Source organism: Paroedura picta, chromosome 4, assembly GCF_049243985.1.
Source record: "Paroedura picta isolate Pp20150507F chromosome 4, Ppicta_v3.0, whole genome shotgun sequence".
Classification (NCBI taxonomy): Eukaryota; Metazoa; Chordata; class Lepidosauria; order Squamata; family Gekkonidae; genus Paroedura; species Paroedura picta.
The window spans coordinates 10,818,452-10,831,137 of record NC_135372.1 but is presented as its reverse complement, the minus strand read 5'-3'; the positions used below and the strand labels follow the sequence as shown (position 1 = coordinate 10,831,137).

Here is a 12,686-nt window from a genome sequence, read left to right as displayed (position 1 = left end):
CGGAAGCCCCGCCTCCTCCCCGGGCGCCGATTGGCCGGCGGCTGGCCCCGCCTCCACGCGCCGCCGCTCGCGCGCCGCTGGTCTGAGTCTCGCGGTGCTTGGGGAGCCGCCGCCGCCGCCAACATGTCTGACTACTGGGACATCCCGGAGGGCACCGACTGCCCGCGCAAGGCCTGGCTGCTGGCGCGCCTCGGGGCCGGGCTGGGTGAGGGGACGCGGCGAGGGAAGGAGGCCCTGCGCCGACACGGAGGGCCAGCGGACGGCGCCTCCTCAGGGGGGCACAGGGCGGCTTTCCAGAGGTTATGGACTACAATTCCCATGAGCCCCTGCCGGCATGGCCAGTTGGCAGGGACTCATGGGAACTGTGGTCCGTGCACATCTGGAGAGCCACCCCTGCTCTAAATCAGGGGGAGTCAACCTGTGGTCCTCCAGATGTCCGTGGACTACAATCCCCATGAGCCCCTGCCAGCATGGCCAGTTGGCAGGGACTCATGGGAACTGTGGTCCGTGCACATCTGGAGAGCCACCCCTGCTCTAAATCAGGGGGAGTCAACCTGTGGTCCTCCAGATGTCCATGGACTACAATTCCCATGAGCCCCTGCCAGCGAATGCTGGCAGGGGCTCATGGGAATTGCAGTCCATGGACATCTGGAGGACCACAGGTTGATCAACCTAGTCTTGCTTTAATTGAGAGATCCAGTTGGGTGGTCCTGTTGGTCCGTCTGGGACAGTAGGAGTGGGCAGGAGGCCAGTGGCCCTTTCAAGACTGACAGCATTGGGGGCAGGGAAGGAGCTTGCACGAGGCCCTGCTTGCTTCTTAAGATAGATCTGGGTGGGAGGCCGTGTCAGTCTATCTGGAGCAGGAGGAAAGAGGCAGAGTCCAGGAGGACCTTCCAGACTAACAGCATCGGCGGCAGGGGAGGGGCGTTCCTGAGCTTCAGATAGATCCAGATGCGAGGCTGCGTGAGTTTGTGTGGAGCAGGAGATTAGATCCAGAGTCCAGGAGGACCTTTAAGACTACCAATATTTGGGCCAGGGAGTCACTGCTCACTTCAGATAGATCAAGATGGGTGGCATTGTCAGTCTGCCCGTAGCAGGAGAAAAGGTCAAGTATTCAGTGACACCTTCCAGAACTAACACGCTTTGTGGCAGGGAGGGACTTGTGTGAATCCTGGCTCACTTTTTCAGACAGATCAAGATGGCAGGCCATGTTAGTCTGCTGCAGCAGAAAAGAACAAGAGTCCAGCAGCACCTTAATGTTGGCTTTATCAACCAGGGTTTTATGTAAACCTTTGGTTTTCTTGATGGCCTTGGGAGGGTTTCCCAAATGGGTTGAGTTAAGTAATTTTGTATATATAGATATTTTAAATGTGTGAAACATGTAATGGGTGATGTGACCATATGCGGTCGTGTCAACCCACCCACACCTCCCCAAATGGCCATTAAGGGCCTGAAGCAGGAGCAAATGGGAGAGACCCTAAGTGGGCGTGTACACAGCTATCCTTCCCAGCCGTATTCTGCATGGCCATGCCACTTTGGGGGTTTCTCAAAGCCTAAAGAATGTTTCAGGGGGTTCTCAATGGTCTAGAAAGTCTGCCTTAATGACTAACCTTTGTGGAAGGGGAGAGCTTTTCGAAATCACTACCCATTCCTTTAGATCTATCCATATGCAGAGTTGACCAATGATTCAGAAAAGCTCCATCCCTGCCACAATTTTTGCTAGTCGAAGGAGCTTTTGGACTCTTGTTCTTTTCTATTGTTTTAATAGGAAAGGTTCTCTCTACTCACACTGCTGCCTAGTATGATTTAAATGAGTTAATTCTGACTGACTAAAGGTTGCTTCTGCACACCAAGGTGCCACCCCAACCACAGTGCAGGGTCTACTGCATGGCTTCACTTTGTAGCCATTTACCTTTTGGCTTTCCCTTGTTTTGTTTTCCGTGATGATCTGTCACCCCATTGATTACCAGGGTTGATTTAGTTGTGGTTGTTGCTTTGTTTTCTCACATGGGTTTGGGATCAACCCCACTGCAGAAATATTTGCTGCTAGCCCCCCCCCCCCCACCCAAACTGTCTTTTGCTGTCTTTTTTATGTAGTAAATTTAACTCTGATTTGTTGGTTGGTTTTGTTCTCAACCCTGATCTGGAGAGACAGAGAAATGGTTCTGCATTGATTTAGATCATGCCAGTTTGAGGGTAGATCCTTTGCTGTGGATTGTGACCCCTTGTCAGAGTTCTGTGGGTTATTCCAGTTGGTCTCCTTTAGTGATGTCATGAAGTCCTTGGGGTTGCAAATATGATCCTTGTGCACTATTAAAACTGTTCAATGAGAAATTAGAAATGCCCCCAGGAAGCTTATTATGTCTCTCTTGGGTGAATGAAGCTGGGATTAGACCTCTTTTGAAGTAGTCCTGTTTTGTTAAGTGGGACATAGGCCATTATCAAGCTTATCTAACTTCCCATTTAGGGACAAAGTGAGGGAATGGTATGTGGCAGACTTTGGCTGGAACATCTGCCCTTGATCTATTTCCACGTGGCTTTAGGCTAGGACTCAGGACAGAAGCAACCCTGGTGGATGACCATCGCTTAAAGATGGAGAAGGGTGATCCATGATATTGATACTCAGTAGCATTATTGGTATTTACTGTGAAATTTAGACGGATTGCATTCAGTGCTTTGGATACCAGGAATGCCCTTTTCTTTTCTTGTGGTCAGGAAATAGCATTACTGTTAGACAGGCAGCACCACCTGGCTGAGATGATCAGGGGCTTTGGAGTTGGTTGCTCCACATCTCATCATCTAAGCCAGTGGTTCTCAACCTTGGGGTCAGGACCCCTTTGGGGGTTGAATGACCCTTTCACAGGGGTCGCGGCAGGGCAAGCAGCTAGGCCAGGCGGGGCGCCATCCACACAACAGCCTTGCGGGGTAGATTGAGATAGAGCATTTGTCTGTCTGGAGCAGTGGAAAAGAATGAGATCGGCATGGTGGGACAAGAGGCAGAACTGAACTTGAGAAACCCCAGGGGAAAAAAAACTAATATATATACAATCATGAACATTGGATCTTCCCACCATTGGTCAGTTTGGGTTTAATTTCTGTGCAAGAACACTTGCATCATTTTATGTTTGGGGGTTACTACAACATGAGGAACTGTATTAAAGGGTCGCGGCATTAGGAAGGTTGAGAACCACTGGTCTAAGGCCTGAGGCTGTGGCCAGACGGCTGGAGCTGAATCCAGACCAGGGGGAAATGATGCTGGCTGGGAAGCCAGAGGGCTTAGCTGCCATTCATCTTTCTTTAATCCTGAAGTGGCTGACAGCATCCTCCATTCTTCCCTTTTATCCTTACAAAACCGCTGTGAAGTAGCTCATACTGAGTGCATGTGACTCTGGCCTTCAAGCCTGGCTCCACCCTGCTCTCTTGGGTTTTCCCCAACCTCTGGAGGGGCTTTTTTCACTGTTCTGCTGCCGCAATTACTTGACCTTCATAGGAATTGCCAGCTGGGAAGCTCAGGATTTCCACTTCCATTCCATGTTGGTGGCCTTGCCTCTGTCTCCCAGAGCCTGGTGACCATGGGGACACTTGCTGTTTTGGGCACCACTGGCCAACAGACAGCCCTCTCCTTTCTCCTGGCACTCCTTTCAAAATAGTGCATCCAAGGTGATGGAAGTCTGTATGGCAGGGACAACCACTACCAGGTCACCCAATGAGCTTCCAATGATGGAGGATTCAAATTGGGGTCTCTCAGATTATTTATCCATTTATTTATGGGGTCTCTCAGATTGTTTGTTTGTTTATTTATATACCGCCCTCCCCTGAGGCTCAGATCCTATTCTGACACCACACAAACTCCATATTAGCCTTAGATAGAGTTAAGCCCTCCTTAGTCAGTGTGGTGTAGTTGTTAAGAGCAGCAGCTTCTAATCCAGGGTAAGGCAGGTTTGATTTTCTCCTCCTTTGCATGCAGCCAGCTGGGTGACCTTGGGCTCTTCACAGTCCTGATAGTACTGCACTGACTGAGCAGTCTGTCAGAAACTCTCTTAGCCTCATGTGCCTCACAGGGTGCCTGCTCTGGAGAAAGGAAGGGAAGGTGATTGTAAAGCACTTTGAGATTCCTTCTGGTAGAGGAAGGCAGCATATGAGAACCAACTCCTAAACTTCTTGAGACTCCTTCGGGCAGTGAAAAGTGGGGTTTGAAAGCCAACTGTTCTCCCTAGCTTCTTTAGGGCCAGTTTGGTGTAGTGGTTAGGAGAGCCAGTTTGGTGTAGTGGTTAGGAGTGCGGACTTCTAATCTGGCATGCCAGGTTCGATTCTGCGCTCCCCCACATGCAGCCAGCTGGGTGACCTTGGGCTCGCCACGGCACTGATAAAACTGTTCTGACTGAGCAGTGATATCAGGGCTCTTTCAGCCTCACCTCCCTCACAGGGTGTCTGTTGTGGGGAGAGGAATGGGAAGGCGACTGGAAGCCGCTTTGAGCCTCCTTCGGGTAGGGAAAAGCGGCATATAAGAACCAACTCTTCTTCTTCTTCTTTATTAGTAGATCAAGTTAAGACCCTGGCATGTGGCTGCATAAATAGGCCAGTACGGTATCTAAGTGCTCTTTTCTGCCCCCGTAGAGACTCTTCCAGGCTAACCAGCCTGATCCATAACCTTCAGACTGGACTGCTGTAACATACTCTACGTAGAAAAAAGTTTGAGTCCAGGGGCACCGTTAAGACCAACACATTTTAATTCTGGGTATAAGCTTTTGTGTGGCTGTGCACTTAGTGGAATAAAACTTGGTTGGACTTAAAGATGCTGCCAGCCTCAAACTTTGTTCTGTTGGTTCAGGCCAACATAGTGACCCACCTGAATGCTCTACGTGGGGCTTTCTTTGAAGGTATCCCAGAAGTGAAACATAGCCTGGATTCAGCCAGTCACAGCATATAACAACATCAGCATGTCTGTTGCTCTCCTGGCTTCCAGACCTGTTCAGTGTGCTGGTTCACCTTTGTGACCTTCGTGGCTGAGGGCCCTGTTTTTGACTCAGCTCACCTGGCCACGTGGATGCATGTGGCTGGACATCATTAATTCTCTTGACATGGATCTGCTGTTAAACACAATTCAGAACTATAGATGGGGCAGAGTGCGTGCCCCAGCAGCTGTCTGGCTCTGAGTGGAATCTGCCTTTCACTCCCTTTTTGCAGGGAGAATAGATGCTATAATAATAACAACAACAACAACAACAACAACAACAATTTGGTTTATTTCCCGCCTCTCCCTCTAGGCTCTGCGAAGCCCTTCAAGGCACTGGGCTCACAAGCCTGCAGGATGGTCTCCTGCTGTGTTCTGCTGTGACCCCTCCACTCCTCCTGGCAGGGCCACCTGGGCCATGGCTAAGACGGGCTGCTGCCCATTCACGGGCATTCTCTGTGGTGGCTCCCACATTGTGGAATGCTTAGCCTGGGGCTACTATGATTCCCCGCCCCGCTATCATTTTGAAATCTGTGTAGAACAGGATGGTCCAGGAAAGCATTCTTGTCGCAGGAGAGTGGTTAGGATGGTACAATGCAGGAGGTGACTTCCATTAGGGATCAAATGTTTTCTACAGTGAGTCTTCTTGCTAAATTTGGACAGATAAGTTTGCATGCTTTATTCTTGTTGATTTCTCCCCAACTATCTCACTTGGCAATTAGCTCCTGGATTCAGACATCATCACGATTTGTGATCTGCTCTCTGTCTTAGTCCTCATGATTTGTCATCTGCGTTCGGATCGGAAGCACTTGTCATCCACCAGGGGCCCTGGCGAGAAACGTGAAGTGGAAATGAAATGAAGAACTGGCGAAGTGCCTCTTGCCTTTCTTGTCTCTGTGCCAGTGAAGGGCACTAGCCTTCCTGTAGGATTGCCCAGGCACTTACAGCCAGGTCCTTGTGGGCTGCTCAGGTGGCAGGACCAGTGGGGTGGTCCGCATAATGGTACAGAAGCCACCTTCACCCCACTGAATTTGCGGAGGCATGTGACAGTTTTGTTCCAGCTAGCATTTTCAGGAGGGCAGCAAATTGAGCTGGGTTTATCCTCAACTGGACATGCCTTTAAAGCTGGGTCCTCTGCATTTTAATCTTGTTCAGTGGGCTGATGCATTTGTGTCCTCGCCACCTTGTCATCGTGTTGCTGGCTGCCCTGAGTCTGAGGAGATGAGGCAAAAAAAAAACCTTTACATGAAAAGCGCAAACAGCCTTGTCACATGAGGCTGATATGTCTGCGGCCAGGTTCCTTTCAGTTAGTTAGTTAGTTAGTTAGCTAGTTAGCTAGTTAGCTAGTTAGCTAGTTAGCTAGTTAGCTAGTTAGTTAGTTAGTTAGTTTTATTACGGTCATAGACCAGCATAGGATGATACAGAAACATCCATTAAAACCAGAAAAGATAACAATAGAAAATAGAATAAGGTAGATAAACACAGCTGTCCAGTTCACTTAAAACAGACCATTCTATTACGAATTTTGATCACTGCTGCGCAGAACTTGGCAACTCTATAAGTTGTGTTGTTTTCTATATCTGCAAGCAGCAGAGAAATGTAAAATTCTCCTGAGCGCCCTGGGAGTCTGCCTAGCAGCGGAAGAATTAGACTAGTTCGAATCTCATTATAGAATCGACATTGAAAGAGAACATGCTCTATGGTTTCTACATGTCCAGAGCCACAGGTGCATTTCCTTTCAGTATAGGGTATTTTCCTATATCTTCCTTCTAATACCGCCGAAGGGAAGGCCCTCCTATGGCTAGGTACTTCAAGCTTGGCCAGATATGTCATAGGGAAAGATGAATATCTAGTGGGTTCACTAATAATGAAAGATGGGTTATTCGCTAGGTCCTGTTGGCATTCTATGTCGGTCAATCTCTGCTTAAAAACTTGTTTGGCCAGTTTCCTTTCCAAAAGCAAATAATGGTGCTGGATGGGGAACAGAGGTCCATGTGGAAGCTCTGCCTTGGCAACAGCAGCAGCACAGCAGGGAATTGTCTCCATGTGAAAGCAGCCTCAAATTAACATGACTTGTCAAGGCGCTGCTGACTTTGTAGCTGCTTAAGAAAGGATGGGGGTCTCCATGTCTGGCCTACCTTGCCAGGCTGATGTAAAGATTAAATCAAAGTGTCTATGGCAGGGGTGACCAAACTGTGGTTCTCCAGCAGCAGGGGCTCATGGCAATTGTAGTTCACAGATGTCTGGAGAGCTGCAGTTTGGCCACCTCTGGTCTACAGGAACCACTTTGAAACGCCACCAATATACCCTATATACTCATGTATAAGCCTAGTTTTTCAGCACCTTTTTTTTCTCACTGAAAAAGCCCTCCTCGGCTTATATGCAGGTCTATACGGTAATTGAAATAAAAGCCTGCTCCAGCCAGCCAATCATTGCATTGCCTTTTGCAAATGTGTATTGCAAGCTGAGCTTGCTCTGGCCGCTTGTAGGTCATCAGTGGTTTGACTGAGGGATTTTTCCCCCCTTTTGCCTTCACTTCTTCCTCCTCTTAATCACTTCTTCCAACCTATTATTTTGGTTTCTGTGGGTGGGGTGGGTTTTGAGGGTGCTTTGGGATTTACTGTTTCTCCTAGTGTTTCTTCTTTTATGTGAGCGGCAGCATTGTTTGCTTTTTCTTCTTGGGGTTGTGTCTCTTTTAAAAGTTGATTTTTACAGTTCTTTCTTTCAGTGTTCAGTTTTACAGTTCTTTAGTTCAGTGTTTTGTTCTGGGGGGGGCATTGCAGTTGAAGTCAGAGTTGTCCGTTCACCCAGTTTGGTAGCTGTTGTAGTAGGTTGCCAACTTTGGGTACTGTTGTTCTGCTATGGTTTGCTGGCCTGGGGGGCACTTTTTGGTTCTCCTGCCAGAGCTGTTCTCACAGAGCAGTTCTGTCAGAGCTTTCTGTGTGTCTGGCATCAAGAGAAGAAAGGAAGGCAATTGTTAGCCACTTTGAGACTCTTTTGGTTAGTGAAAAGCTGGGTTCAAAACCCAGCAGCTATTCATCCTCTTGACCAGGGGTAGTCAAACTGCGGCCCTCCAGATGTCCGTGGACTACAATTCCCAGGAGCCCCTGCCAGCATTCACTGGCAGGGGCTCCTGGGAATTGTAGTCCACGGACATCTGGAGGGCCGCAGTTTGACTACCCCTGCTCTTTACGTTTCTGTATTTGTTGGGTGGGGGGGAGGCTGCATGGGAGAGCTGTGATGACAGAACATTTCCCACCCTCTGCTTATATGCGAGTCAATAAGTTTGCCCAAATTTTGTGGTGAAATTGGGTGCCTCAGCTTATATGCGGTTCGGCTTATCTGCCAGTATATACGGATGTAGAATACTGTTATTCATGGCAACCAAACAAGGTTTAAATCTAGCAGCACCTTTAAGACCAAACAAGTTTTTATTCAAGGTTTAGCTTATACCCAGCTTAAACTTGGTTGGTTTTACAGGGTTCGATGGACTCCAAGTTTGTTCTGCTGCTTCAGACCAACACGGTGATCTATCTGAATCTATCTTCAGGGTTACAAAGTTTGCATGGCTTATTTTAAAAGTGTCAGTGCTTTGCTTCTTTGCGCACGCTAGCCCCCTTTTTTTCTTTGTTAAAGAAGCCGATTTCTTCTCCCTTTCTATAGGTTTGTGTGGTTCGGCTTTCCACCTCGCTGCGTTCCAGCCAGAGACAGCGTTGCAGGCAGTTCAGAGGGTTGCGACAGCTACAGTCACAATGGGTAAATTCCACACTTGGCCGCCTTGGGGCAGGGCTTAGAATGCCTGACGGAGGAGCCACTGGCTTGGGTGTCCACTCTGAGTGACCTTGGGCAAGTCACACTCTTTGTGCCTGCCCTGCCTCATAGGAGTTCTGGGTGGATAAAATAGGGGAAGGGAACATAAATGTGTATGAGATTCCTCCTACCAGGGATGTCATATTCCCTAACTGAGTAGCCAGCACTGGGCTTGTGGTTTAACCCAGTGGTCCCCAATCCGCGGGCCGTGGCCAAGGCCTCGGCGCCGGGCCGCGAAGACCTCGGTGCCGGGCTGTGAAGGCCTTGGTGCTGGGCCGCGGCTCCTTCTTCCCTCCCCCCCCCCCCCGGAAGCGAGAAGCTCGCCAGGCCGCGAGCAAATCAGCCGCCGAAGCGGCCGATTAGCTCGCAGCCCGGCAAGCTTCTCGCTTCAAGAGGGAAGAGAAGCTTGCCGAGCCGCAAGCTAATCGGCCGCTTTAGCTTTAGGGAGGGGAAGCCGCAGCTGCTGGCACGGCGGCGGCGCAAATGCGCATGCACGGACTGCTGCGCATGCGCGTTTGCGCCCCTGCTGGGCTGGGGCTGCCACGCGTGCGCGGGCCCCCGGGCTGCCCTCTTCCCCCACTACGCCGCAGCGGTCTGCGGCAAGCGGAAGCTTGCGTACCGCTGGCCCTAAGCATCCTAAAGCATCCAAGAAAAGTGTGTATCCAACCTTGGCTTGAAGACTGCCAGTGAGGGGGAGCTCACCACCTCCTTAGGCAGCCTGTTCCACTGCTGAACTACTCTGACTGAGAAAAGATGTTTTGGTTGTTTTCACTTCAGATAAAAGAGCGGGATAGCAGTTGTTTCAAAACGTCCCAGTCCTTAATCCTAAACGTTAGCAAGTATTGTGGTCCACCCAGGTTTTCAGGGAGACGTGCAGGATGTTTTGGGGGGGTCTATGTTTCCAAATAAGCCTCCCCCCCCTCCCCGACTTGCATTCGGCAGTTGCTTGTGTTTCTGCCAGGCCCATGTCGCCCCTGGCTTGGCTCCTGTAGATCAGTGGTCCCCAACCTTTTTATCACCGGGGACCACTCAACGCTTGACAATTTTACTGAGGCCCACTGGCCTAACGCTCTCTGACTCTGGTCACTCTGGTAATTTTTAAACATCCCTTCAAAAAAAGATACAGACACGCCACAACAATGAACATAAGGAACATTTTGTTTTCATGGGAATTTTAACTCATGACAATGACAAATCAATGGGAACCCTGAGCTTGTTTCTCTGCAATGAGATAGTCCCATGTGCGCCTGCCAGATCGTGGATGAAGGGCCTGGGGGGCGGGGGGAAAAGGCGTCCTTCACGGCCCACCTCCAGTTAGTCGACGGACCACATGTGGTCCGCGGCCCACAGGTTGGGGATTGCTACTGTAGATGACGAAATGGGCCACAAGCCTGCCCTGGGCACCTGATTCTGCTTCCTCCTGCTCTGAGGCTCATCCGGGTTGATGTGAGGTGGCCTGAATGAAGTAACACCTGCTCTGTTGGGGTCTCTCTCCAGCTACTTTAGGAGCTGTCTTCGGGGCGACCACATGCCTCAGCGCACAGATCCGAGAAGCGCCAGACGACCTTCTGAACTACTTCATTGGTGGCTGTTCATGTGGGGTCATCCTCGGGGCCAGAGGTCAGTCTAAGCACTCAGTGTTGCCATTGGAGCAGAGTGGCCTGTTTTCTGACCTGGCAGACCATACCCACTCTGCACCCCTTTCCACACAGCCTTGCCACAGTTTCCCAGGTCCTGAGGGAGAGCCCAGGCTGATGACAGTGGCCGGTGGGGCTCCTGCTGGTTTACAAAATGGCCTCCAGGTGACCCACTAGGTTAAGAGAGCAGATGTGGCCATGATGCCTCCAAGATCTTTTGCCAGTTGCTGAAGGAATACTTGTCCCTATACAAATCAAAGAGCAGCTAGCTAGGTAAAATCTAACTAGAATACTAGGGGAGGGGAATTCTAAGGAGAGGGGAAGACCACCTCCTTCAGCAGCCCATTCCACTGCTGAACTGAATCCATAGAATCCTAGAGTGGGAAGGGGCCATGGAGGCCATCTAGTCCCACTCCCTACAATGCAGGATCAGCCTGAAGCATCCAGGATCAATCTCTGTCCAGCCACTGCTTGAAGTCTGCCAGTGAGGAAGAACTCACCACCTCCAGAGGCAGCCCCTTCCACTGCTTGAACTACTCCTTGAAAAATCTTCCCTAATATCTCAGCCTTTCCTCGCAGGTCTTGGTCTCCAGGCCCCACCATCCTTGTCGCTTTCTTTGGCTCCCGTTCCATTTTGCCCAGGTGGTCTAGAGCAGGGGTAGTCAACCTGTGGTCCTCCAAATGTCCATGGACTACAATTCCCATGAGCCCCTGCCACAGAACTAAGGAGCAGTGGCCAGGAATAAACAGCCGTGCCAGCAGGCTCAGCCACTCAGGCGTGTGAAAGGGGGAAAGAGTGGTAATCCTGGGATGCCAGTTCTTATCTCTCTTCTTGCTCTTTTCCAGCTCACAGCTTTGGCACCGGTACAACCGCATGTCTCGGCCTCGGCTTCATGGCTACCATGACTAAAATGGGCAAGAAGGAGGGCTGGCATTTTTTAACTCCCCGAGTGTAACCTGGAGCTTCCCCCCAGGCCTGGCCTCATAGAGGTTATGCTGGGGGGCCCAACTTCAGGCATTTGCGGAGGCCAGATGGAGCAGATGGAGAACCCCAGCTGCCCTGTCGGCACGGCCAGGGCTGGTGTACCATGGAAAGTTCAGGGCCAACATCCCTCCACACCTGAAGCAGCTCGAGCTGGGTGGGTGGACAGAACCACTCTCTTGATTTCCAGCAAGCTGTATCCGCATCTCGATCTTAGACCTTTATGCTTCTATGTGATTAAAATCATTACAAAACACAAAATGTATTTTTAATATTAAAAGGGTGGGTGGGCAAGAGCTGCTGATTGCTGGTTGAAGAAAGGTCGCCTTCTCACCTGTTTGCTGCCTCAATCTGACCGGGGGGGGGGGGAGCTTGGTGTTTGCCACAGCACACGAGCTAGTTTCAGCATGCGCCTGGTTTGTGTTGGCAAAGGCCAAAGGATTCTGTGCCAAGGGTTGCCTTGTGAGGCTTACTAGCCCCGGGCAGGAGGAGCTTGCCTTCAAAAACCATGACGGGGAGTCAGGGCTGCCCTGCCCAAGATCTCCTGACACGACCCTGCCTTTGAAAGCCTGTGTTTCTGCCAGCCTGGCGGAAGGGGTGCTGCAACACCCTTGGGTGGCCTTCCGCTCCACATCCCCAATGGCTCTGCTTGAGAGGTGGGCTGTAACGGGTGGGGGAAACCCTTTTCTCTCCGGCTTCTGGCAGCGAAGGACGGGCTGGAAGTGGGCCACTCTATTTTGGGCTCCGTCTCTGATTCAGACGCCTGACGCGGGGAGGTCGGAATCTCCAGCGGGAGGCAGCCTAGAAGTCACTCTGACTTTGCCAGCGTCCTGTAGGGAAGTGGCCGAGAAACCCCATTCTGTCTTTCTTTCCACACTTGGCCCGTGGGGAGGGGCACTGCTCTTCCCCTGGATTGCTGCCCTTTTGGGGGAGGGGGTGTCCTGAGCTGCGTTGGGCACGTAGTAGGATTTGTGTCTGACTCTACCTGTCTAGGAAGGCACCTGCAGGCTGATGGAAGGGGGGTGAGGGGTGGGGTAGCCTTGTGCTTGAGAGGGAGGCAGTCTTCACACTCAGGGCAGCAGGAGTGAGTTGCCATAGCCAGGGGGTGTGCCCGCAGTCCCCCCCCCCCCAGCCCTCCAGGCAAGCTTTTGTCGCGAAGGTGCTCTTCTAATTCCAGTTTGGGGAACAGGGCAAGGCTGGCTTCTGAGGGCCGGAGGGGAACCCCGCAGGGCGCGCCCCTGGGAGCTGGGAGCCCTGCAGGCTGCGGGTCCCTGCGCGGCCGGTGGTGAGCCGTCCTGGCCCA

General features: G+C 51.2%; 1 protein-coding gene across 1 annotated transcript; it reads left to right on the top strand.

Moving 5' to 3' along the window:
- The first annotated feature begins 26 nt into the window (after window positions 1-26).
- NDUFA11 (NADH:ubiquinone oxidoreductase subunit A11) lies at window positions 27-11,644 on the top strand. The gene is made up of 4 exons (XM_077331829.1): window positions 27-205; window positions 8,618-8,710; window positions 10,262-10,384; window positions 11,248-11,644. The coding sequence occupies exons 1-4, from the start codon at window positions 124-126 to the stop codon at window positions 11,355-11,357; spliced, it is 408 nt and encodes a 135-aa protein (XP_077187944.1). The 5' UTR covers window positions 27-123; the 3' UTR covers window positions 11,358-11,644.
- Window positions 11,645-12,686: the final 1,042 nt, after the last annotated feature.

Bases quoted from the DNA above. Each gene is read 5' to 3' on its own strand.
- NDUFA11 (XM_077331829.1), top strand. From the start codon at position 124: ATGTCTGACTACTGGGACATCCCGGAGGGCACCGACTGCCCGCGCAAG. The intron at 206-8,617 runs GTGAGGGGACGC...CCCTTTCTATAG, and splicing joins GCGCCTCGGGGCCGGGCTGG to GTTTGTGTGGTTCGGCTTTC. The intron at 8,711-10,261 runs GTAAATTCCACA...GTCTCTCTCCAG, and splicing joins GACAGCTACAGTCACAATGG to CTACTTTAGGAGCTGTCTTC.